A 27,295-nucleotide genomic window follows, 5' to 3' on the forward strand; every position below is an offset into this window, starting at 1 on the left:
CAGGTAATTCCAACAGCCAATAAAATTGTCCCTGAACAATGTACAAAAGATACTAGGACTGGTGTCCAGACAGTGCGTCCCTATGCATCTGATAGGGGAGGAACACATGTTTAACTTCACAGCCCCTTGTGAGGTAGGGCAGGGCTATTTTCCCCATTGCTCAGAAGGGGAATGGAGGCACAGAGGACTCACCCAAGGTCCCACATGAAGTCTGGCAGAGCAAGGATGTGAACCTAGGTCTCCCGAGTTCCATGTAGTGCTCTAACCACTGAGCCATTATTCCCCTCTGCTGGGATTTGGCATCTTTAAAAAAAAAAAAAAAAAAAAAAAGACAACAATCCCCCTGGATCACAGTTTCAGTACCACTAGGGTAGACAGTTATCTGCCCCTCACTCCAGTAAAGTCCTCAGGTTTTAGGTACTAGATGGTCTAACCCTACAGCAAATAAAACAGGTAGCTACAGCTAAAATGTACAGCAGGTAACAAATGACCCAGGAACCAATTAAAACCTGCCTATCATAGATGGAGGTAGAAGCTCTGGCCAGCTGGCTGAGGCTTGTCAAGTTTTCTAGAAGGCTAAAGCATCCAGCAGCAGCAGCAGGAGGTATAACATTTAGTCAGAGCTTTCGGAGGTGGCCCTGAACGACAAACATGCCAGCTTTGCCAGTTGCAGTTCCCTCCAGCTGCCAAGTCCCTGCAGCCGGAAAGAGCCAGGGGATGCCAATACCCACCGGGGTAAGATTCCAGTGGTGCTCCACAATAACATATTAGCAGAGTCATTGCAACAGAGAGTGTTACAAGGAAATCCCAGCCTGGATGTCTGACAGTAACTTAGATTCGGACATTCAGAGGAAGAACCTGTTTGTTCAACAGCTTTTGCAGCATCACTCTTCCTAGAGGGCTTGCAAGGCTCTTGTCTCTAGAAGACAACCAACTCCCCCAGCCCAGCTGGTATCTATCAAGGATGCCTTACTCAGGAGCAGCCCAGGGGATCTTTGGGCAGAGGGTATCCAGGATTTCAGAGGCATTTATGGTTCTGGCGTGGAGAGAAGCAAGGCAATCCCACCCTGTTCCTCAGTTTAATTCTTCTTCCTCATAAAGGCCACTAAGCTTGGAGCAAATAATGTTTGCAACGCCCCCGAGATCAATCTTATCTAGTGTCTCCAGTAGCTGGTTGACAGAAGCCCCTACTCCTGCTTTGTTCAGCCAGGTGTATAACATCTGGTAATGCGGCTCCTGTGAGTACTTGTCACTCCTCTCCGCGATCTCAATCTCGTTTTCTGTGAGGAGGAGGGCTCTCCCAAACCGTCTCCAGTCCTTGAAGGGCACTTCTTGAGTGAAGGTGTCGAAGGAGCACCGCAAAGCTGGGGGAGAGCCAAGGCACAAGCACCCAATGAGAACAGGGTAGATAGGGACACTGAAAACATATTATGCTCTAGCAATCCAGCCATCTGTTCTGGTAGCTTCCACATCCCATCATGCCATACTAGGCCAGCTTCTCTTATATTCTCATCAGACTGGATGTAACTCCACCCATACTCACTGTGCAATAGTCTTCTTCCCTGGCCTATTCCCCACGTGGCCATGAAGATCACTGGGACATAGATTTTGGACCCCAGTTAGTTATCCTCAAGCTATATGAGAGTCAGGAACACACAGGGGAAGGATGATCCCCACTAAGGTTCCCTTTCTCCTCAAGGGATTCTGTGTCTGCCAGGCTGAGGGGACTTTTATCCAGAGCTAGCAGAGGTTGTGTCAGTCTCCCCGCAAGAAATGGCTTCCCTTCATGTGAGAAAGTTCATAGAAGACTTGGGAACTCCCAAGTTTTTGTGACCAAAAAATTTGGGAGGAGACATTTCTATTCTCTTTCCTCCCTTCCCTGTTTCTATGCAAAGAAGGGGGAGAAATCAAACCGAAACCCAAAATGAAAGTTTGTTTAGATCCATTTCAGCTAAAAATATTAAGTGAGAAAAAAATTTAGCACAAAAGCTTTTTGAAGCATTTTGACCAGCCCTGTTTTTAGCTGCACGGTGACACTCAGAAGGCATCCATTAAGGCTACAACACATCCCATGGAGGCCAAAAGCACTATAATAGACCACCCCAAACAAAAAACACTTACTCTCTATTGGGTCCTTTCCTCTCCCTGGAACCAGTTTCCTCCTGCTCACCATTTGAGATGCTGGGTTTCTCTGCAACACATGGGAAGATGACAACACACCTCCATTACCATAGGCAACAGGCTGACAGATGGAAAGATCCCGATGGGGCAGGTCTGAGCACAACTGTGTGAGCCTCTGGGCACAGCTGCTCTTGATTGCCAGGATCGCCTCCATCCCATGGTTATTGGGCTGGATTCTCAGACTAAAGCCCCCAGCAGCCTGTAATCTAATGCACACTGATGTTACCAGCTACGAGTAAGCACCAGCAAAAAGGGGACTTTTCTCTTCTCCCCTGGCTGATGCTGAGCCATACAGGAGATTTTATGCCAAGTGATCTGCCCTTCCTGTGAGACTCTTCAGTTAAAACTACTGTACTAGGATCACCTGAACCTTCTTAGCAGTGATATGCTGGACCCCCAATTTGGGGCATGGGGAACAGCCCTGCCACTCCACAAGAGGAGGTAAAGAGCCATTACCCTGCTCATGACCCATGGTATCTGTGCAGAGCATTCAGCACCCCAGGGATACAAGCAGGGCCGGCTCCAGACCCCAGCGCGCCAAGCGCGCGCTTGGGGCAGTGTTTTGCCAGCAGGGCGGCAGGCGGCTCTGGCGGACCTTCCGCAGTCATGCCTGCGGGAGGTCCACCGGAGCCGTGGGACAGGTGGACCTGCTGCAGGCATGACTGCGGAGGGTCCGCCGGTCCCGCGGCTCCGGGGGACCTCCCGCAGACGTGCCTGCGGAAGGTCCACTGCTGCCGCAGCTCCGGGGGACCTCTGCTCCACCAGAGCCGCGGGACCGGCGGACCCTCCGCAGGCACGTCTGCAAGAGGTCCCCCGGAGCCGCGGGACTGGCGTGCTTGGGGCGGCCAAATTCCTAGAGCCGCCCCTAGTTACAAGCCTTCTGCTCAGCCGGGATATTGTTATGTGCTGCAGGCAGCAGACCCTGCAATTCTTCACTTCTTCCACATGCCATAAGAGACCAGGCCTGGGTGGGAGATCCTGCATTGCTAACCCTCATCACTCCTTCCCTGGCCAGGAGCACTAGATCAGCCAGTCCCACAGGGCAGGGACATGGCTTGGAGATCAAAAATCACTTGATCCATAGACTCATGCTAGGGCGTTCTGGCCACAAGCACCTAGTCCCCATAGTGGCAAAGACTGGACTTGTGATCTTCAGCTCTCAAGAAGCTGCTTGGTTAGAAGAAAAATTTGCACCAGGTCAGATGTTAAAAAGGGACCGAGATCGACCCGATCAAGTCTTAGATCTAGTACATGCAGTAAGGGCACATCAGTAAGTTACCTCCTGCTTGGGGGCACTGTCTGCTGCAGATAGAGCCATAGTCTCACATCGGCTATTCTTCCTTACTGCTTCTTTAGGGTCTGACACAGCCAGCAACCCATGCTGGGATTCCTGATCCAACTGCTCATTCCGCCTGTTATCCTGAGTTGCCAGCCTCCCTCGAGTGCAGCTCCTCAGTGGTGACAGGATATGTGCCTTTGTTAAGGAAAACTAAGACAAAAACAACTCTTTCAAACCAGCAGTACCACATCTGCAGGTATCAAATTCCAAAGGATCAGGATTGTAGAGAGGCTACTTCAGAAGAAGCAGATTTCAGAAGGTACCATAAAAGTTAGAGATGGACCCCAACCCCCTAAATCTGGGCTCTGAGCACCCAAGTTTGGTGGAGGGTTGGAATGTGGTCCCAGAGCCTAACTATGAAATACTGGCTAACCTGAATCTCTAATCTGGAAGTGGGGTCCCCAACCGCTCTGCATTTCTGCTAGGAAGGGGTAGAATCTAAACTCTCCTCAGAATAAACCAGACCGTTCATCTGTGACGGATTTACAGCTGGAAGAGGCCTGCTTTCTAATCTGGGTGCAGCCAAATTCTCAGAAGACCAACTTGCAGGAGCTCAATACTTTCAGATACATACCCCAGGCCTCACACTCCCCCCTCCAGGCATCCTCCCCAGCTAACCTAACCCCTAATCATCTCACTACCACATCTCCACTCAAGACACATGAACAAGAGTGCTATGGGACAGACACCCCCCTCACAATGATGGGCATGCAAAGCGAACAGCCTGCTGTGTTTGTGCCTGGGATGGCGGGTTCCAGGGAAGAAGGGGACGGGATGATGATGTTTCACCACCATCATGCAAACAAGATATCAGCTTCTGTGCAGCTGTCAGCTACCTCACAGACGCCAAGCTGAAGTGGGGGGGGAAGGAGGGGGAGAACAAAAACAAAATAAAAAAAAAAAAAAAAAGACAACTTCCTGGCCAGAGATTGCCTTGAGTCACACAACTGTGCCAGTCCCTGCACTGCCACAGTCCCCAGCCCCGTAACTACAAGAGCATCTGGCCCAATGCCCCTCCCTTTCCGACAGTGAAGGAAAAGGAGCCGCTGCCCACCACATGCTCTTGGAAGCCCTGTGGTAGCAGCTTCCTTACTTGGACCTATGCAGATCTCATGGGAACCTAACAGGCTCACACTTTCTGGTTACAGGCAGATCTTTGAAAGCCCGCGGGGGGGGGGGGGAGGAAAGGACTAAAATCGGAGTAAAAAGAAAATCAGACTGATTAAACCCACGCTGCCCAGACTGCACAGCTGACCAAAGTGATGCTCACCTTGAAGCTGGCTGACATCTTTCTTGAATCACCTGGAAAGAGAAAGAGGAGCAGGAAAAGATTAGCAGCTTTCGCCCTTCCCCCTGAGCCTCCCGTCTTTTCCTTGCACAGACTCCTTGTGCAGAAGGATGGGGAAGAGGGAAGTGGCTTGCAGCCAAGCCTGAACTGAATCATTCCCTCCCCACAGTCAAGCCATTTGAGTTCTGTTTGGCTGCTACAACCCAACCACCAGACCCACAACTGGCTAAACCACCTTCCCCATTACACTAGGGGCAGTGGTTCTCAACCTGTTTACCATTGTGGGCTGCATATGAAGCTCTTGGTGTGTTATGTCACACACACACACACACACCCTGAGGATGTCATGCGGGTCACAGCTGTGTGTGGATTAGACCACAAGTGTCCTGCAGGTTGAGAACAAAGGACCAGGCTAGAGCCTGGCCTCACCACAGTTAAGGTTGAAAAACCCTTTCAGTTCAAAACTGATAATTCTTCCCCCAAAGTGCTCTAAGATACACACACACCATCAGATAGTTCTGAAGACTGACGTGGCAACAGAGGGGAACCCACAAACTCTATCCCTTCCCAAGATACAGGCCCCCGAAAACGCTGATATGTTCTAAACAAAAAAAAACAAAACAAAAAAACACCACCCACCCACACACTTTGCAGTGAGTCACTTCTCACTGCCTGGATTCAAGGTACAACACCCCCCGCCCCATGTCATATGACCCTCACCCCGTGAGCATCTCTTACCTCCAGAAGATGAGTTGCGACTGTACCAGCACCACAAGACTGCAAGCAAGATCAAGACAACGACGACGACTAGCGCTACAATCCCAACTGCCATCCAGCCTGCAATGCCACCTGAAGGAGAAGAAATGGGGCCTAAGAAAGCACTCATGAAAAACCAGCCAGATTCTCCTCTCAGCCAGCAATTCCAGTGGAGTCGCTTCTTAGGGTACGTCTACACTACAAGACTATTTCGATTCATCTTAATTCGAATTTCTGGAATCGACCTAATGTAGTCGAAGTTGTGTATCCACAATAAATACAGTAATTCGACTGTGTGAGTCCACAGTAACGGGCGAAGCGTCGACTTTGGAAGCGGTGCACTGTGGGAAGCTATCCCACAGTTCCCGCACTCCCCGCCGCCCATTGGAATGCTGGGATTTCCCACCAATGCATGCTGGGGGGGGGGAAAAACTGTGTCGAGGGTGGTTTTGGGTAACTGTCATCATTCAACCGTCACTCCCGCCGGCGGGAAATCAGTTCGCGCACTTTTCCTGTTATAAGTGACAGCGCGGACGCCACAGCACTCCACTGCGACCATGGAGCCCGCTGCGATCATCGCTGCAGTTATGGCCGTTGTCAACTCCTTGCACCTTATCGAACACCTCTTCCACAGTGAGATGTTGAGAACTCGGTCGAGAAGGCAACAGCAGCGTGGTGAGGACATGAAGTCTCAGAGTGGCACAGACCTGTCAGAAAGCACGGTACGCCGCGCCGTGGAGATCATGGTGGCAATGGGTCATGTTCAAGCTATGGGACGTCGATTCTGGGCCCGGGAAACAAGCACGGACTGGTGGGACCGCATAGTGCTGCAGGTCTGGGATGAATCACAGTGGCTGCGAAACTTCAGGATGCGTAAGGGCACTTTCCTTGAACTGTGTGACTTGCTGTCCCCTGCTCTGACGCGCAAGGACACCCGGATGCGAGCAGCCCTGACTGTGCAGAAGCGAGTGGCCATAGCCCTCTGGAAACTTGCAACGCCAGACAGCTACCGCTCAGTAGCGAACCACTTTGGTGTGGGCAAATCTACCGTGGGGCTTGCTGTGATGCAAGTAGCCAACGCAATCGTTGATCTCCTGCTCTCGAAGGTGGTGACCCTGGGAAACGTACAGGTTGTCATAGATGGCTTCGCCGCAATGGGATTCCCAAACTGCAGTGGGGCTATAGATGGGACTCACATTCCTATCCTGGGACCGGCCCACCAGGCCAGCCAGTATATAAACCACAAGGGCTACTTTTCCATGGTGCTGCAAGCACTCGTGGACCATAGGGGACGGTTTACCAACATCAACGTCGGGTGGCCGGGCAAGGTTCATGACGCGCGTGTGTTCAAGAACTCTGGTCTGTTTAGACGCCTGCAGGAAGGTAGTTTCTTCCCAGACTACAAAATAAATGTTGGGGATGTGCAGATGCCTACAGTGATCCTCGGGGACCCAGCCTACCCGCTAATGCCCTGGCTCATGAAGCCCTATACAGGCACCTTGGACACTGACAAGGAACTCTTCAACTACCAGCTGAGCAAGTGCAGAATGGTGGTGGAGTGTGCTTTCGGACATCTGAAGGGGAGATGGAGGAGCTTACTGACTCGCTCGGATCTCAGCGAAAACAATATCCCCATTGTCATTGCAGCTTGCTGTGTGCTCCACAATCTGTGTGAGAGCAAGGGGGAGACGTTTATGGCGGGATGGGAGCTTGAGGCACATCGTCTGGCTGCTGATTACGCTCAGCCAGACACCCGTGCGATTAGAAGAGCACAGCGGGAAGCGCTGTGCATCCGGGAGGCTTTGAAAGGCAGGTTCCTCAGCGAGCAGGGTAACCTGTGACTATTAACTTTGTGTATAGAGAAGCGGAACCTGCCCCTGTTTCTTTACCCAGTTTCTGTTGACTCTCCTCTACAGTTTCATATCCCGTTCACCCCGTTTGCCCCCTTCCAACACACATGTACAAATAAAGTTAATAGAGCATTGTTCAGCAACAACCTTCTCTGGAGTACTGACTTCGCATGAAAGGGTTGACACAGGGACGGTGACTGTGCTGGGTTGGGTGTGCAGTGATGTAGAGACCGCTTCTAGACTATAGGACTGATAGGCTCCTGCTCGTACAGCGGTCTCTGTGGTGAGGACTGGTACAGGTGCGTGTGCAGGAATGGGTGAGGGGTGCAGGCTTTGCAACGGAGTTTGGGTGCAGGCTCTGGGCTGGGGGCGTAGGAAGGTGTGAGTGGTGTGTGATAATGGGGAGGAGGTGTAGGGGGTAGCGGGCTGGGGGCTGATGGTTTGATGCATTGTAGAGGCTCAGGGCTACGATAGAAGGGCAGGGTGAGGGCAACCTGCCTTGCCACTTGTGGATGGCATGCTCAATGACCCTGGGGCAGCAGACAGCATTTCTGCGGGTAGCCTCTCTACTGTGAGACAGGGACGCGGCGCGGCGGGGGTGTGTGTGAGACGACACGCCGGGGGAGGGGTGGCAGGTGGGGGCTGGTACCTGCTCCAGGCAGGGAATTGACGGGGCTGGGGGAGACCCGCGTGGGACAGGGCACGATCCAGGCATGGCCGGTGGAGAGACGCACCTGCAAATATACCTGGCGCAGGTCACCTTCCGCCTATGAGCAGAACATGAAAATCACCCCACAGACTGACCAGGGTGACTAGAGGCTGCACTCTGTGAGTGACCAGCTGTTGATCTTGCCCCCATATCTGTACCACTATTAACGATGAAAGTCCTATGCAATTCCCAAACCATTCTCCCCCCTTCACGGAAAGTATTCTGCAAAGAAACCTGACGGGAAAAGAAATTACCATACAATAAAAACTTTTTATAATGAACAGCACATTAAGGGAAGGACTTCTCAAAAGTAAGGTACTGAGAGCTTTTTGTAAGTTTAGCACTCTGCTGTGGTGCATTAACATTTTTCACAGCCCCTGGTGCCCCTTCCTCTAGTCATTTTGGGTGATGGTGGGATTGGACTTTGCGGCGGGGGGCGGCGGTTGCAGATGCAGTGAAGGGGAGCTCCGTCCTCCTTCCTGCGGTGCTGCAGAACATCGACAAGGCGCCTGGATCAGGTAGGGATACAGTTGTACCTGTGTGACGGGAAAAAGTGAGTGAATTCCAGAGAGATATTTTTGGTCAAAAAAGAAACAAAGTCTACTCAGTGTGTGTGAACAAGAGCAAGCACAGCACCTCTCTCATGAGCACGCACAGCACCTCTCTCATGAGCACTCACTCGGGGAAAGTTCGATTTCTCTGGGTTCGCTTTCATTGCCTGTGGTATTGCACTGCAGACCAGAGAAGCGGGGCAGGAAAGAAGAATCCATGGAGCGGCCAGGCATGGTAAGCCTAGTTTTTTTTTGCAGCTTTAAGTTGCATCTACAGCACTGTCCTCCTGCTGCAGGCAAACATGAAAGCAGAATCGGTGCCCCTGTTGCAGCCCCTCGCGGCCGTTCCCTGTTAGAGATCCCTGTATTCTCCCACTCTGCAGCCTCCTACATGTGGCTGTACAGTGACGCTTCTTGTTATGCAAAGGAACAGTTAAGCACAACCATTACTAATGGCAGACAAATTACTCTAATTACATGCAGGAGTCTGCGCGCGACATCACACTGAGGAGAGTGTCACGGAGAGAGAGAGCGCGCATGCTGGAGGAAAGCCAACACAACCCTGGGGCCTATGCTGCCATGCTCGTGAAGGCGCTGGTCCCCGAGTTCCAGCTGAGAGCGTTGCGTGGAAAAGTGTGCTTCCTCGGGGCACCCAATAAGCAAGCCCTGCCCAGGAACCTCATGCAGAGGCTTGGCGATTACCTCCTGGAGAGCTTCCTGGAGATGTCAGAGGAAGATGACAGTTCCATCCACCTGTACGTAGACCTTGTGTTCGCCTAGTTGTTTTCCCAGTTTATTTAAAAAATAAATGTTAACATGTTTGAAGCAGTTACCAATTGATCCTTCTCCTGAATCAGGGTCCGTGGTAACGGGTGGGGAGTGTTGGTAGGGGATCTCATTGACGGTGACGAAGAGACCCTGGGTGTCGGGGAAATCTGTGTTGTAAGAGCTGTCGACTGCCTCGTCCTCTTAAACTTTCCCGTACGCGAACATCTCCGAGGAACAGTCCGTCGACAGTATCCCATCCTCTCAGTCCACGGTCACTGGTGGGGCAGTGGTGGCAGACCCACCGAGAATGGCATGCAGTGCCTCGTAGAAGCGGCATGTCTGGGGCTGGGCTCCGGAGCGTCCGTTTGCCGCTCTGAGTTTCTGGTAGCCTTCTCTCAGCTCCTGGACTTTCACGCGGCACTGCGTTGTATCCCGGCTGTATCCTCTGTCTGTCATGGCTTTGGAGACCTTCTCGAAGGTCTTTGCATTCCGTTTGCTGGAGCGCAGCTCCGAAAGCACAGACACATCGCCCCACACAGCAATCAGATCTGAGACTTCCCGGTCAGTCCATGCTGGGGACCTCTTTGTGTTGTGCGATTGCCTGGACTCCTCTGGTGGAGAACTCTGCATCGTTGCCGGTGCTGCTGAGCTCGCCCCGATGAGCAACCAGGACATGGGATTCAAACTGTCCAGACAGGAAAAGGAATTCAAATTTTCCAGGGGCATTGACTGTGTGGCTGGTCAGAGCATCCAAGCTCGGACTGGCGTCCAGAGTGTCAGCAGAGTGTTGCACTCTGGGATAGCTCCCGGAGCTACTAAGATCAATTCGCATCCACACCTAGCCTAATTCGACATAGCCATGTCGAATTTAGCGCTACTCCCCTTGTCAAGGTGGAGTACCGAAGTCGAACTAAAGAGTCCTGTATGTCGAATTAAATGGCTTCCTGGTGTGGACGGGTGCACGCTTAATTCGATTTAACGCTGCTAAATTCGATTTAAAGTGCTAGTGTGGACCAGCCCTCTTCTTATTCACAGCAGCAAGTGAAAAGAATCAAGCCCAGGGAGTCTGAACACCCACCTTTCTCCTTCAAGTACAGGACCGAGTTAAACATCATCTCCCCCTCAATGCCCACTCCCCCAGTAACCCTCTGCCCTTACCTGCCGCAGGAGGCGGGCCTGTGGGATGTGCACATTGGATGTCACTTTGTGGCATGCAGGAACTGACCTGCACATCTCCTTCAGGACACCTGGGAAACAGATGAGAATGGATCAGAATGAGGGAGGCCAGCCAGCTAGGGGAAGCCCCAGAATTCCCCACAATGGGGACAACAGCAAGCCTACAGAGCAGAGTCATCAGATGCTTCTGCTTCAGCGTGGATGACCCACCTACCTCCCACAGCCTGGGTCAGGCATTTCCCCTGTTTCCTCCCCAACCCAGCACAGCAGCAGCTCTGACCTGAGTCTGCACCTCTGGCATATTTCACAGGGATAGTCTGGAGAGCAGAAGGTACCGTTCTTGCAAGTACACTGCGTGTTCTTACTGCTGTTGCACCTACTCAGCTGCACCTCATCTGGAGAGCATAGGAAAGACAACTCTGTTAGAGCATCACCTCGCCCAAGCCCACGTTGCCAAGGCAAAGCATCCAACATTGGTGTAATGAGCAAGAAGGGATTTTCTTTCATTAATGGGTCTGATGAGGTAAAGGCTGTTACCTCCGTTTGGACTGAGGGGCTCAGTTTCTTCTTGATAGGACTAGAGATCCTGCCTGCTCCACACAGACAAGATCCTGAGTCACTTTTCCTTAGCATAGCAATTTACCCAGAATTCTTTGCCAAAGTCTCCTCCCTCAGCCACTCCTGTAGGAGGCACTGATTGATTGCATCCCTACACCCAAGAGCGGACAGCTGTTCTCATGCTTGTTAATAAGGTAGGCAAAATTCATGTTTCTCTCCCTCCCCCGCAAATATAATTTTGACAGATATCAATGCTGATTTTTAAGCATTTTCTATCTGAATTATTACAGCTGTGGAAAATCATTGGGGAGGAAGGTCAGACAATTAAATGACAGTGAGATTCTGTAACTGCTAAAAAAGTTGTCAACATTCCATGTCAAAATATACAAAAGTAAATATCCTTAAACCAAACTCTAGTAAGTTCTCCAGTAGCATGTTGCTTACTTTGCCCATCTATAAATTGCAGACATCAGTGGAAGTTTGTGTCAGGGTGTACATACATGAAATTGACATTTACCAATAAGAGTTTAATCCTTCCAGCCTACTTGTAAAGCATACATTGCATCTCCACCCACAGCAGCTGGTCCACATGGAAGGTAACAGCCTACAGCTGCTGCCAGATGATAGTTAGTACTACATTGACTCAAGTAGCAAAGGTCTGTGCTGCAGACTCAAGGTCTTCACAAGCCTTGACAATTGCCTACAGTTTGTTGTATTTTATATAGATAATGGGATATATTCAGCCCTGGCATATGCAGGTACAATGGAGTCGATGGTGCTGCACCTGCTTATGCCTGCTCTGCTGTCCAAAAGCCAAACACCAAACCTAATAATAGATCAGCAGGAGGCGCTGTGCATGGGGCTCATGCATCTGCCCATCACTCAGTAACTTTTAGCCTCTTTAGTGCAAGATGCTCTCAGCCAAGCTCATTTACCACAGAGTAAGCCACTTATTTGTAACGTAGTGACAGCAAACAGCCCCAGTCATTGACCAGCAGATTATCGTGCTAGGCTCTGTACGACCAGAACCAACCACCTGTCCCACAGAGTTTACAATCTCTCCATGGTTTGGCTCAAACTAGCATGGTGAACTGAGTGCAGTGGAAAAACTGCCCCCTCGAGGAGCAGAGGACCTCAGCATCTATTTCTCATTAGTACCTTTTCTGCAGACACGACAAGTCAGGCACTTGGGAAGCGCATTGGGGTACTCTGTGAATTCAGCTCCTTCTTCACACCGAGAGCACTTCCCGCTAGTGTTCGAGATAACACAGTGCTTTTCAACATGGAAACCTGCAGGAAAGGAGGAGGAGATATGTGGAGAGAGACAGATATAGGACAGAGTACACAGGTGGCATTTCCATGAATAAAGGGCTAGACCCTGCATTCAATGAAATCAAAAGGTGGCAAACTCAGAACTGATAAAAGGAAACACTTCCCACATAACGTGTAATTAGACTGTGGAACACTCTGACTCAGGAAGTTAAGGCCAAGAACTTAGCAAGGTTCAAAAACAGATTTACATGGATATCCTAATAAATAATTAAGATAACCTAGAATTAGAACGATGTTGGAAGTGATATTAAATCTCCTGCTTCAGGGCTTAAGCCAATCTCTAACTCCTGAAGACCAGGAGGAGACTATGTTGGAGGCAGATTATCACGTTTACCTCCTGCAGGGCTATAATCAGGAGTGTCTTGAGACCATTGTATTTAATGTTCTGAGTTGTCTGTACATCTGAGACAGCTCCCAAAAGCAGGAAACATTTCAAAGATTATGTTGAGGTGAGTCAGACTATGTGGGCCCTTGGACTAGCCCTCAATGTCAATAGATGTTCTAGATATGTGCATCTGGCTTGCTGGGTTGGGGGGCCTACAGACTCTGAAACAAAAGGGAAAGGGGTGGGGAATTCATGCAAAATCTCAGAGCAGGTTGTGCAGCTAGCCAGCCATATGAGGCTGCTAGGGTGACCAGACGTCCTGATTTTAATCAGGATTATCCCAATATTAGGGGCTGGGTCTTCTATAGGACCCTCTTCCCACCCCCACTCATAAGCCTATTCTGCCAGCCTAATTATAATTTTGACAAATATCAGTGCTTATTTAAATTTTCACAGCTGTGGGAAGTTATGGGTGGTCAGGCAGTAATCTTTTAGTGACAGATGTTGAGATTCAAAACGTTAAATATTTGTAACTGTTAAACAAATGGTCAACATTGCATGTCAAAACATACAATGTAAATATCCTGAAATCCAAACTGTATGGTCCCAAACAGCATTTTTCTTACTTTTTCCCCCCCTATTTGTGATTTTCAATCAATCAGTGGTATTTTTTGTTTGGGAGTATATGGGGGGAAAAAAACAACAACATTTACCTGTGTTTTTTTTTTAAAAATAGATATAGATTTTATATATCTAATCCTTCCAAGCCTACACATGACCACCCACCCACCCACACCCCCTGGGGAAGAGGGCAGTGACCTGTTCGCAGGAGGCTGGCAGACAAAGCAGGAGTTTGGGATATAAGGAGCCAGTTTGACCTGACAGAGGGACCTTCATTTTGACTCAAATAGACAGGACTTTTTGTACCATGGAAGGGGCAGAACTGCCAGGGTCTCCATAAGACTGATGGGGATGGGAGGAGAGAGTGTTACTGGGAAAGCATTTAGATCCTTTTATTGTTTTATATGTTCTCCAAGAGCCTTTTTATCATTAACTAAACATACTCTGCTTTAGAAGAGCTGTTCCGTCATAACAATCACCACCACTCATAGCCCTTGGAGAGAAACCAAGGCGCAGGGGCTGGACATTCATCAGACCTACCAGGATAAAAGCAAGGGGCCTGGAAGCCTAAGCCCCTAGTCAGGAAGGAGAGGAGTGTGGATCTCTGCTCACAGAGAGGTGATGGTTAGAGGTCTGGGACCCAAGAGGCATTCCTGGAGCAGACCATGGAGTGGGGGCAAAGGGGCAGCCACCCTAGAACTGACATGGGGATCTTACATCTTGTGCGGCATCTGGAGATACCGTTGTTGGAGACAGGATTCTGTACTAGAGGGACGCTGGGGTGGTCCAGTCTAGTAATTCCTATGTTGCTATTATGGATGAGTGAGCACCAGTGAAGGAATGAGATGGAGATTGCTACCCACTCTCAGGCTGCTGGTAACCCCACTGCTCTGGTATCCTGGGGCGGTGGGGGTGGACATGGACACAGAGACCCAGGGGCACATGCACCAGGCACAGCTGGAGCAGGCAGCATTATTGCAATGGAAACTCACACCCCCATGTACACCTAGGACGGGGCAGTAGGTGGAGAGTGTGATGCCCCCTACAGGATGGTGAAGGAGGAGAGGGAAAGAGCTGGAGAGCAATGTCACCCCTTGTGCCCCCAGGATGAGGACAGAGCAGGGCTCGATAGCAAAGGCCCAGGACACAGCAGGCAGCTGCAGAACAGCTGAGTTTCCTAGTTATCCCCAGAGCAGGAACAGTGCAGGCAGGTGGGCAGAAGAGAGGGAAGCAGATGAGGCAGCTCTGGGAGCATTGTACCTGCAGGACACTTTCTGCAAAGATGATCTTCGTGTTCGTAGAACTCGAAGTCTTCCGTGCTGCGACTCAAAGCTACAGGGATCAACTGGGGCCCCTCTGGATCCTGGGCCAGCGAGACACTTGCCGACTTGGTTTCATGCTAAAAATAGATTTAAAGACAGAGGATCAGTTGAGTTTGGGTGGCTGATTTGCTGAAGCAACAGCATCTGGCTGAAGATGGGAAGGCTGGGAAGCATGGGGATTGGGGGGGGGGAGGGGACAGCTGCGTGGTGATCCAGACGGGAGATACTCAAAGGAAAAAAAAAAATATGGACAGAGGACTGGGAGTAAGGACACCTGGGTTCTAGTCCCAGCTCTGCAACTGGGTGGCCTTGGGCATTTCATTCCCCTCTCTATGCTCATATCTCCTCAGGGAACAAAGGTCCTCAACCCCCCGGAGAGGTTAATAAAGGTTTACTGGGGATCCCCCGGATGTAAGGACCTACAGAAGGGTGCAGGATTATCAAGATTTCTCTGTAATGGTCCTATCCCACCCGTGTCTGGTGCTTGGGAATGAACTGTCAATTGTGGTGGGATTGAGGTGGAGGAGGAGGAAGGGGAGCATACGCAAAAGCAGCATTGCCTTGCCTCCCCCCACCCCCAATGATACTTAAAGTTTGCCAGCTATGCCACAAGAAAAACACCGACAGCCTGCTCAGAGTAGGGTAACCAGATGTCCACGGCCCTTTAGAGTTGGTAGGGCAACTCCCGTCTGTGTCTGCGATATCTCCTTACTATAATGTTCCATTCTGTGCATCTGATGAAGTGGGCTGTAGCCCACGAAAGCTTATGCTCAAATAAATTTTTGAATCTCTAAAGTGCCACAAGTACTCCTGTTCTTTTTGCTGATTTTATAGGGACAGTCCTGATTGTGAGGTCTTTTTCTTATATAGGCTCCTATTACCCCCCCCCCCATCCTGATTTTTCACATTTGCTGTCTGGTCACCCTAGCTCAGAGTGACTCAAACTTCAGCCTCACAGTTTGCAAGGCCAGAGCTCTCAGTGAACAGCCTTGAATATGAGGTAACCTTGTGTTATTCCCCTTTTATCTGCTCTAGTCATTACTCATTCACACGAGGATGTTGCATCAGACCTCACCACCTCACCTTCTAGAGGTCATATTAGAGTCATTGTGTGGACACCCCCGGGATTTATCTTGGGCCAAAATACCAGCTCCATGTCACAATGCAGCCAGCCCCTCTGCAGGGCAACATTGCTGCACCTTTCACCTGAGCATCTTTACAGAGGCAGGCACCATCATCTACCCCCACAAGTACATATGGGGGGAACCAAGGCACAGAGAAGTTGCTCTATTGCTGAAGGTCACAGGTTAGTCATAGAATCTGGCTTTCCCCAACTTCCAGCCCTAAGCTTCATGGGCAAGCCAGATGGCCCAACAAATCCAGGGAAAGCACCCTTGCTGTGGGAAGACAGAATCCAAGAGGCTCCCAGAAGTTACAGGGATTCATCTTCTCTCAGCACACACCACAAGAAAAGCCTTTTGTAAGGGGGGAGGGGTCTCCTCTGGGTGGCCCTTTTACCTGTTTCCATAACAGACCCCTAGTCTCTGCCACTCCCCCGCCCCCCATCTGCTCCTCCTCACTAGTTCCCACTGGGGCCCAAAAAGATGATATATATATATATTTTTCACCGCGGCCCGAACTCCCTCTCGGCAGCCCTGGTTCCCACTTTTAGTCACACCTGGACAAAACTATCAGATTGCAATCTTCCTCAAAATCCCATACACACTCCTTACCAGGGAGGGAGGGAGAAAGGGAAGGGGCAAGAGATGGAGAAACAGACAATGGGATGTAGTGTCTCTACCCGCTACGAATCAGCCTGGTGCAACTGCAGAAGCAAGTACGGGGTGAAGGAGGACGTGGTCATTCCCAAACAGGACAAGCTTGGGGAGCGTACAGAGAAGACCTTAGATTCTCCTGCTGGGGGCACAAGCTCTGATATCTCCACCTCCCCCACACCCTACACTAAATTTATGAAGGGAACAATGGAGAAAATCCCAGCAGTGCTTTCTGCATTCCACAGGCCTTCATCATCCCTCCACCAAACTAAGCTTCCACTCCCTTCCTCTCTTTTTTGGGGGGGTTATAAAGAGACCATTTTTCCTCCCACCTCAGTCTCTGGCACCACCTGTGCTAGTCCTTCCTCATTCATCCCAATCTCTCTAGGCCAGTCGGAAGCAACACAGATCTTTTTTTAGCAGAAAGGAAAGTTTCCTGAGTGAGCCAGGAGCAGCTTTTAAAAACAAACAAAAATCTCTGCAGGAAACAAGGTTTGAAACAATTAAAATGCACTTGACATTAAATAACCGTACAGATCTGAGCTGTGTAAACTTCTCCCAACACACACTTTCTCCACCCAACTACTGGAGAGGGTGTGAGCTAGGAAACTGGCTGCAGCTGGTTTCACGCAATAGTGCTCCCTGAACCTAGGATGACTCAGATCCGTAAACAACATTCTTCAGGCCATCCCCCAACCCATAGAGCGTGCAAACCCTTCTGTTTGTTCTTTGTGGCATCAGGGCTACACTTTCAAGTACACATCAGCAGCCAGGGGGGAAGACTTGTTTTCTTCAAGCACACACAGATCTTTTGCTGGATGGACACAAGTGAAATTCACCCTTGGTTTCCCCTCCCCATCATCCCAGAGCCACAGCCATCCCCTGGTTAACAGTATGATTGGGTCAAAGCTTGAGGTAGAGCCCTGCAATAGAGGATGTTCCTTATCCTCAGTTACTCCAGTACAAATCTATCAACTCAAGGCATCACATCACAGCCACTTGCAGCAATACCACTGACATTGTAGCTGCATTCATTATCCCAACAGATCCCAAAGCACTTCAAGAACACCTCCTGATCCAGGATTGCTTCACACACTTCTGCAAGGAGAAGTGGCTGCTACTGAACGATGCAAAACAACTCGACACAGTTTAGGGCTGGAGGCAAGGATATCTCATGGCACTGAAATTGTGGGGGGTGGGATATTGGGATGGAAGTTGGCCAGAACCTCCTGAGCCATGGGATCTTGACGCTCATGCAGTGAGGACATGCATGAAGAGCCCCAACCCCTAAAAAAAACAAATTGTTCACCCTACAGAATTCCCAGCCTCTGGAGAAGGACAGAGCCAGAGTCTCCCACATGGCTGCCTGCTAGTAAGGAGTGGGTGAGGGGAAGTGTCTCTATACAGCTAGGGAGGTTACAACCCCATGCACACACAGGTATATAGATGCAACTAGGGGAGCATGCACCAGCTTGAGTTACTGAACCCACCAGGAGCTCCCTGCACTCTTCCATTCCTCCCACAAGCTCCCTGGGTGCCACCCACCCCCTCCAATGCAAGGACTCTGCAACTCCCCTCACTGGGGGTTCCTGTGTGCCCCCCATTCCCCACGCTGTGTACATGCCATTCCCCACGCTGTGTACATGCCATTCTCCACACAGCCATTCCCCTCCACACACCCACATCACTTTTCCCTATGCCAAGAGCTCTGTGCACCCCCACACCATGGTTCCCCAGTTTCCCCCCCACCAAGGGTTCTATATAGCCCCAATACAAGGGTCCCTGTTCTCCCCTTCTGCCAGGGGCTGTGTGCACATCCCCATACCTCCCCTTATTTGTCTGGGAGATTGCAACCTGTTGACACCCTCAATTACTCTATTGGAAGGAAGAGCGGGGGTGTTATGCAGGAAGGGGTTAATAGGGCCATTTGTTTGATCTAGACCTGGGGTTCTCAAACTTCATTGCACCACAACCCCCTTCTGACGACAAAAATGACATGACTCCCGAAGCGGGGACTGAAGCCTGAGCAGCCCACCCGAACCCCACTGTCCTGGGCAGGGCTTCAGCCCCAGACACGGGGCCTGTAACTTGAGCCCTGCTGCCCAGGACTGAATCCCTCAGGATTCAGCCCCAGGCCCCGAGCAAGCCAGCCTTCATGACCCCATTAAAACGGGGTCCCGACCCACAATTTGAGAACTGCCAATCTAGACAATTGCAGAGATGCTTAAAATTACGGCTGCACTAGTCGGATGGCAAGGGCTCAATGTGTATCCCCCATTTTCCTCCTTTGAGTTTTCTGACTCCCCCCTGCAAAATTAATAGGATTCTGGCCCTTGATACTGAAAACATCCCTGGAAATTTTGGAATTGTGGCATTCCAGAGAGTGATTGTGATAGATACAAATAGACAAACACAGACAGGCCATCAAGTTGAACACAGGGCCTTTACAACTTCACCAACAATCCACATGTCCACTCGAATTACCCACAAGTAATGAAGTTTGCTTTCACCTCTCCGTAATAAAGCCTGTCTAACCTGCAATTACAACCAGGTTACAGTCACTATCAACCCCAACTCTAATGAACAGCTTCACCTGTAGCTTAGGCAGGTCTCAAACACAAGACTTGAAACTCTCCAAGCAAGGGAGCAAATAGAAGCTCACCAGAATGTTCTTAACATGAGATAATGTTATCAACAGACGCCCAACAGCAGCACCTTACATCAGCCACCCCAAGACAGCTCCCCGGCTAGTCCCTTCAAGAGGATAAAATCTAAACTGTAAAGCCCTGGGCGATCCTCAGAGGGCACATTTTACATTAAGCCTCAGCCCCCTGTGGTTGGGACATATCCCCTGTTTAGAAGCTTGGAAACGGCCACAAAAGATTAAGAGACTTGCCTGAGATCACATAAGGTGTGTCTATATTGCATAGCAAACCCGAGCTCATGGACTCAGTGTTTCTAAGTCTATGCCTGAGCATCTGCACTGCATTGTAAACCTGGGTTTACCATTGCTAGACCCAGGTCTGACAGCCATACTAATGGACCCATACTGCACCACGCCGACCCTCTGACTTGGGTCCATGGCTTGAGTTGTGTCCACACTGCAAAACGCTAGGGCTTGGATGCAAATCACAATGGGACTTGGGATCAGCCCCAGGCCCTCAGATGGCCTCTAGGATCTGGGTCCTGAGTGTTTGCTGACCCAAGTCTTATGGAGGGGCAGGGGGGGGTGTTGAGGAAGAGGCTCAGAGCCCAGATTTACTATGTGGTAGAGACATATTCATCGTTCATCTGTGGCAGAATCTGGAATATAACCCTACTCCCAACCCGATGTTTTAAACATAAGACCTTTCTTCTTCCCTAACCCCTTCTCACCCAGCAGAGACACCAAGGACTGACTGGGTTGGTCCCTCCAGCTCAAGATTAAGACACATTGGTGGGGTGAAGGTCACATGGCTATATCCCTCATCTGCTGAGAAAACCTGCAACATCCCTAATCCCCGTTCCACTCAAGTCAATGGGAATCCTTCCTCAGCCTTCAGACGAACTGGCTTAGCATTTCCACCAACACGGACTTCACCCAAGCAGTATACTCAGGCCCATATCTGGGCCATCCTAGGCACAGATTTGCCAACAACAGTCCTCTACTGAGCTCATGAAGCTAAAACACAAGAGGCACATGCCATACAGCCAGGGGAAGGCTTTTTTAGATGAAAACAGGAAACGTAAATCAGTCACCCCTGAGGAGACACATGTTCTTAAAATTACTCATCCTAGTAATATTAATACATAATGGCCTGCAAGGCTACCCCTCCCAGATTAGAGATATTTTTAAGAGGCAAGCCTGGAGAATAGAGAGCATAATTCCCCCACCAGAAGACAGGCCTGGGCAGTTATAGTCCATCATGCAGACTGCTATTTAGTGCAGTATGAGTCCCTTATAGCATGAAATTCACCCCCCATGCACAGAGCCACAGCAAGGCCTGGGCACCACTTAAATGGTGCTGGCTGTTCACACAGGAGTGAATTTCACCAACAGCAGCCACTGATCTCCTAATACAGTTTAGGAGAACAAAGGTGACATTAGTACAACGTATGGTTATTTAGCAAGCCCCTCCCTAAGGCCCTGCTCAAACAAAGATGGAAACAAAACATGAAACAAGATGGTTTGGACTGCCACATTGGACATCAGTATATTTTTTGCAGCAGAGAAGGAAATTACACACATTTTAAACATAACCCAGAACCACAGTACCTGTAGTACCCCATTTGCAATACAAGATAGTATAGATCTGTTTTTCCCCCTTAAATTATTGTTTGTGGCCAGCATGGTTCTAGTGTCTCTCTCACACACACACTTTTCCTCTCCTGCCAATAAAACCAAGTTTTGGAGCATCTCAAAAAAATATATACTGGCATTAGAAAAGGTTCAGAGAAGGGCAACTAAAATGATTAGGGGTTTGGAACAGGTACCATATGAGGACAGATTAAAGAGGCTAGGACTTTTCAGCTTGGAAAAAAAAGAGGAGACTAAAGAGGGATATGATAGAGGTATATAAAATCATGAGTGGGGTGGAGAAAGTGAATAAAGAAAAGTTATTTACTTGTTCCCATAATAGAAGAACTAGGGGTCACCAAATGAAATTAATGGGCAGCAGGTTTAAAGCAAATAAAAGGAAGTTTTTCTTCCCACAGTGCACAGTCAACCTGTGGAACTGCTTGCCTGAGGATGTTGTGAAGGCTAGGACTATAACAGGGTTTAAAAGAGAACTAGATAAATTCATAGAGGCTAAGTCCATTAATGGCTATTAGCCAGGATGGGTAAGGAATGGTGTCCCTAGCCTCCGTTTGTCAGAAGTTGGAGATGGATGGCAGGAGAGAGATCACTTATGTTCTTAAAGTAGCCAGCCGAGAATCTACACCAGGCTTACACCATTCTGAAAAAAGCTTTGATGTCCACACCAGTGAAGGAAACAGTACTAACGTTATACTGCATTTTGTAAGACACTTCTAAGTTGACATAACACTTCATGACCCGTGCCCCAGAGAGATTACAGTTTAAAAAAAACTTAAGTACGCAAAAGCATTTTAGGTGCTTCACAGAAACAAATGAAGCCATGCACTCTGCCCAAAGCCCTTATGGGTGAAGACCCTGATTTGCAGACACTTGAACCACTCTAACTTGAATCCTGGGAGGAGCCCTAACCTAGTTCCCAGATGGAGCTCAAGGGATCTAGTCACATGAGTAAAGTTAGCCAAGTCCAGGTCAAGTTCAGACATGACTCAGCAATTATGGGGTAACAAGAGGAAGGAAGAGGGTGATGCTAATGACATGATCAGTACGTGATGCACATCACTTCCTAACTGTTTCTTTCAGTATGTTGCTTGGGGTTTGTTTTTTTTTCCCCTCTCTAAAAAATTAGATCTGATAGCATCTCCACCAGGTTGCCCGAGGGAGTTCATACAAGTGTTTGACATACAGGGCAGGAGACAGAGGCACAGATGAGGGAGTGGGAGCAGGAACTACAGATTATAATAAAGGCTGTCAATAGCAGAACAAAGGGAAATCAACTGGAGGAGGAACATGGAAAGAAAGAAGGTATGAGACTGCTGCTTTGAACACAGCGGTGGCTAGTCTGGTTTCAACCACAGCATGGACAGGCCAGAATCCAAAAAGCAACTGCACTTCCCGCAGCCAAACAGAACTACAGATCATGAGTGAAGTCCTGCCCCCACTGAAGCCAATGACAAAACTCCCATTTTTTCCAGGAGTCTCCAAGCTATAGCGCAGAGGTGGGCAAACTACAGCCTGTGGGCCACATCCGGCCCACGGGACGGTTCTGCCCTGCCTTTGAACTCCCAACCGGAGAGGCTAGCCTCTGGCCCCTCCCTGACAGCCTCAGCTTGCCAAGCCACCAGCGCTTTCTGGCTGCGAGCTCCTGCTGGGCAGTGCAGTAGCATGGCTGCCAGTCGTGGTGCTCTGAGCAGCATGGTAAGGGGGCAAGCAGCAGGGGGGTTGGATATGGGGGAGGGGGTTCTGGGAGGCAGTCATGGGACAGGGAGAGGTTGGATGGGGTAGAGGTTGGGGGGAGGGGCACGCAATAGTCAGGGAAGGTTGGATAGGTGTGGAAGTCCCATGGTAAAGGGGCATGGGAGTCCCAGGGGTATGGATAGGGGTCAGGGCAGTCAAGGAGTAGAGGGCGGTTAGGTCCCAGGAGTGGGTTGTCTGGGGATAAGGACCAGGGGGGGGTTGGATGGGTCAGGGGTTCTGAGGTGGGGGCAAGGGGGCCAAGCTGTTTGGGGAGGCACAGCCTTCCCTACCCAGTCCTCAATACAGTTTCAGAACCCTGATGTGGCCCTCGGGCCAAAAAGTTTGCCCACCCCTGCTATAGAGCATACACTCTACCAAAATATACTAAGAAGTTCACATCCTAAGACCCACGTTCCCCAAAATTCAAACCTTATTAGTTTAGAAAATAAAAGGAAAAAGTCCCTTGTTCCTCTGTAAGAGCAGCAGAATTGAGCCCAAAAAGTTACTAAACCCAAAATGACAGGTTTCAGAGTAGCAGCCCTGTTAGTCTGTATCCGCAAAAAGAACAGGAGTACTTGTGGCACCTTAAAGACTAACAAATTTATTTTAGCATGAGCTTTCGTGAGCTGCAGCTCACTTCTTCGGATGCATAGAATGGAGCACACAGACAGGGGATATTTATACATACAAAGAACATGAAAAGGTGGAAGTATGCATACCAACAGGAAGAGTCTAATCAATTGAGATGAGCTATCGTCAGCAGGAGGAAAAAAAACTTTTTGAAGTGATAATTAAGATGGCCCATAGAAGGTGTGAGGAGAACTTAACATAATTGAATCTATTTCCCTTTGTTAAGTTCTCCTCACACCTTCTATGGGCCATCTTAATTATCACTTCAAAAAGTTTTTTTCCTCCTGCTGACGATAGCTCATCTCAATTGATTAGACTCCGAAGAAGTGAGCTACAGCTCAGGAAAGCTCATGCTAAAATAAATGTGTTAGTCTCTAAGGTGCCACAAGTACTCCTGTTCTTTAAACCCAAATGCTCTCTAAACAAACTGGTAAGTCCATCGCTAGAGGAGCGCCGCTGGCAGCAGCAGGAGCCAAGCAGGAAACCTCTGCACAGGGAACCGACCCTCAGAATCCAGGAGAAGGGAAAGTCCCCCCCCCACCTCTGCGGCGCAGGGGAGCCGGGAGTCTCTTGGGGCTAGGCAGCGAGTTGGGTACCCCAGCCAGAGCGCAAAGCAAACCCGTCACCAACGCTCTCCAGGTATTAGGCCAGGTCTACACGACAGACCTATATGAGTGTAACTCAGGGCCGCCCAGAGGGGGGGCAAGTGGGGCAATTTGCCCCGGGCCCAGCAGGGGCCCCCACGAGTTTTTCGGGGCCCCTGGAGCGGGGTCCTTTACTCGCTCCGGGGGCCCCGGAAAACTCTCGCGGGGCCCAGGCCCCCGGAACTTCTTCGCTCCCGGTCTTCGCTGGCCGGGGGTCCTTCCTCTCCGGGACAGAAGAACCCTCCCGCCGCCGAATTACCGCCGAAGCGGGACAGCCGCCGGAGTGCAGCCGGGTGGGGGGTGGGGTCCTTCTGTTTCGGGACCCACCGCCGAAGTGCCCCGAAGACCCGCGGCGGGGGCTGCACTTCGGGGGCGGGTCCGGCTTCAGCGGTAATTCGGCGGAGGGAGTCCCCGCCGTAGGTCTTTGGGGCACTTTGGCAGCGGGTCCCGGAACGGAAGGACCCCCCCCCCACGCCGCCGCCGCCGAAGACCCCGGAATCCTCTGGGCGGCCCTGGTGTAACTACGTCGCTCGTAAGTCCACCCCGAGCAAGGTAGGGCCTAACCCCCGGTGTCAACAGGGCTATCCCGGGAGGGGGGCTTCTCCCTTAGGGTAGGACACTCTTCACGCACGCAGTCTTTAGCGCCCAGACCTGGCCATACCGGCTTCTTGGGATCAACTCCCTTCGCCACCGCCCCCGTTACACACACAAAAACGGCTTGAAAAGTGCCCAGGTGAACGCCTCCCCCCCAGCCCAGGTGAGCCGCCTCCCCCCGCCTTGCTTATCCAGGCGATCCCACCCACCCCCAGCTCTGCCCCCTCCTCAGCCATAGCGAGGAAGGGAGCGCACAAGTCCGGACACGTTCCGCAGCGGAGGACAGACCTAGGGAGCTCCGACCCCGGCCCAGCCTGCACCCAGGTGAAGGGGCGCTCCGGGTCCTCCCGCCAAGGGGGCTCTGCCCCAGAGCCCCCCCCCCTTCCCTTGGGGCACCTGGGGCCGATCGCTGGCTCACCGCGAGCAGGCAGAGAAGCAGCAGCAGGCTGGCACTCATGCTGGCCAGCCCCGGGCTCATCCCGCCGGCGAGGAGGGGGACACCACCCCTAGCCCTCCGCTATCCCGGGCAGGGCTCTCCTAACTTGCGGCTCTGTGCGCCTGTATCCTCAGCACGGGGGTGCCTTGGTCTCAGAGAGCTCCTTGGCGAACGCTCCGCACGGCTCGCCAGCCAGTAATCAAGTAAGCGAAAGCTGCACTAAGCAATTTAGAGGAGGAGCCCAGAGGCGGAGGGAGGGGCGGGTGTGGGAGGATCCAGCCCGTTGGACCTGGAGCTGTACATCTGTGCCTACCTCTCTCTCCAAACCGCGTTAGCTGCAGGCACCTGGGCATGGTGCGTCATTGAACTGCACTGCAAGAAGGGAGCCCTGATCCTGCAAATTCTCATGCATGTGTTACTTTACTCATGTGAATAATGCCCCTGATTTGGAGAGGGTAACGTTTTGCATGTGCCTAGGGCCCCAGTCCTGCAGAAAAGAACATGAAAACGGCCCTACTGGGTCGGACCATTGGTCCATCTAGCCCAGTGTCCTGTCTTCCGACAGTGGCCAATGCCAGGTGCCCCAGAGGGAATGAACAGAACAGGTCATCATCAAGGGTTACCCAAGATCAATAAAACTACTCCCTTCAGTAAACCTACTCGTGTGCTTAAGTGACTGCAGGATGGAGGCTTTAGTTAAAAGTTTAATCTAGTTCTCTGTTCACTGCCTTAAAACAACAGCAAGAACAAAACAAGACAAATAATTTAAAAGCAATAGTAAAGGCAGAGTTCTCAGTTCCAAGTGAAGTCAGGAGGAAATTCCAAAAGTTAAAGGATCCAATTCAGATATCACACATATTTAATGACTAAATCCATGTGATGCCTGATTTACACCAATCTGAGGGAGTGAAGGAGCAAGCCTAAAGTTACTTACCTTATTGCTAATTCTGCAAGAGTGCAAATTAAGCCCCAAGACGTCACTGCTGATGTTATTGAAACACATGCAGCCAGGCTGAGCAAGTGCTGTGGAGGAAACCAATTTCCTGCTTTCTAATGACCAGTTTCCCATCTTCAGTGTTGCATTAAAGGGGGAAGAACATTTTGTTGTTCTTTACCTTTAATCCTGTTGTTTAGGACTCCGACTGGCAGCTGCTGGGGAGGTTGGGGTGTGGGTGTGTTGGACCTTATCCCCTGAACCCACCGAACCGAACTGAACTCCACCATATGAGGGTCATCCTATCCTCATTACTTGGCCCACTTATTTATACCTATGATTGCCTGTAATTCCTGTATGAGTGATGTACCCTCACTGCTTGCTGACTGTACCTTGATTTCATCCACCTTAAACCCCCCCATTGGGGATACTGCAGACTGTATGTGTTATGCGCTATCCAATATCAAAATACTAACAACTCCCTATACTCTGTATGGTACCCCCGATGACTAATAACTGAATTTTCAACACTCTGTATCATCTATTTTTAAACTTTTTAAATAAAATTTTAAATATGAAGGGTAAACTGAGAAGAAATGGTACTATGCTTCTTTACAAATTGCTTTTTTGTTGTTTGCCTATATCAGATTGTCTTTCTTGCCTTTTGGGCTCAGATGCTGCTAATGCTTACACACGTGCTTAACTGAACTTTAGCCCCAGGGACTAGTCATGGTAGTAAAGTTAGGTAAGTGTTTGCAGTGATCAGGCCTTACGCTGGAAATACCCACACAGGCACTGTCTCTGATGCATTAGTAAAGCGATATGGGCATTTCCCTGTTCTCCATAAACAATCATATGAATGTCTTCACTGAGTGCCAAACACATACACTGCATTTTACAAACACATCAGAGGTGGTTTGATGGTATTAATTCCTGGCCTTGGATGATAATAAGATCAGCAAAATATGCTTACAAGAAAAAGAAACAGACTCAAATGACAATAAGAACCTGATTTTCAGCTGTGTTGAGCACCATTATCTGAATCTGTGGATACATGCCACCTGTGATAATCAAGCCCCAGAGGAATCTTCAGCTTGGATTTTAAAACAGAGGAACAGAATGAGTCCAGGGCTACTCTTATGATGACTAGTAAAATATGAATGATTTGAAGAGGCTGTGACAGTCTGTATCCCTATGTCCCCACTTTTTCCAAAACTATAATGGATTTTATATAAAGTATATGGGAGGTATCATTTGAAAACTCACAATTTGCTGATCATTATTGTCCTGCTAAAATATGTGTGGCAGCATTGTATGTAAAGTGATAAGATTCTACTATATGATATTACTAAGACATAGTCTAAGGCCATGTCTATACTACCACCATCTACTCAGGACACTCCCTACACTAACACCGGAACAAATCAACATACCTTAGAACCCCAACCAGGGTTATTCTATCTACTACCCAAGAT

The 27,295-nt window shown here is 50.0% G+C and overlaps 1 protein-coding gene across 1 annotated transcript; it reads right to left on the bottom strand.

Moving 5' to 3' along the window:
- Positions 1-326: 326 nt before the first annotated feature.
- LOC123363032 (tumor necrosis factor receptor superfamily member 10A-like) lies at positions 327-25,080 on the bottom strand. Its single transcript, XM_045003692.1, has 10 exons — positions 24,869-25,080; positions 14,715-14,853; positions 12,335-12,466; positions 10,899-11,013; positions 10,601-10,689; positions 5,547-5,657; positions 4,791-4,822; positions 3,461-3,670; positions 2,122-2,191; positions 327-1,364 (listed from the first exon to the last, which is right to left on the bottom strand). The coding sequence occupies exons 1-10, from the start codon at positions 24,926-24,928 to the stop codon at positions 1,075-1,077; spliced, it is 1,248 nt and encodes a 415-aa protein (XP_044859627.1). The 5' UTR covers positions 24,929-25,080; the 3' UTR covers positions 327-1,074.
- Positions 25,081-27,295: the final 2,215 nt, after the last annotated feature.

The sequence above is a fragment of the Mauremys mutica genome, chromosome 2, assembly GCF_020497125.1.
Source record: "Mauremys mutica isolate MM-2020 ecotype Southern chromosome 2, ASM2049712v1, whole genome shotgun sequence".
NCBI lineage: Eukaryota > Metazoa > Chordata > Testudines > Geoemydidae > Mauremys > Mauremys mutica.

Coding starts and splice junctions, on each gene's coding strand:
- LOC123363032 (XM_045003692.1), bottom strand. CDS start 24,928: ATGAGCCCGGGGCTGGCCAGCATGAGTGCCAGCCTGCTGCTGCTTCTC. Junction 14,854..24,868: donor TGCTTCTCTGCCTGCTCGCG/GTGAGCCAGCGA, acceptor ATCTATTTTTAG/CATGAAACCAAGTCGGCAAG. Junction 12,467..14,714: donor TTGCAGAAAGTGTCCTGCAG/GTACAATGCTCC, acceptor CCTTTCCTGCAG/GTTTCCATGTTGAAAAGCAC.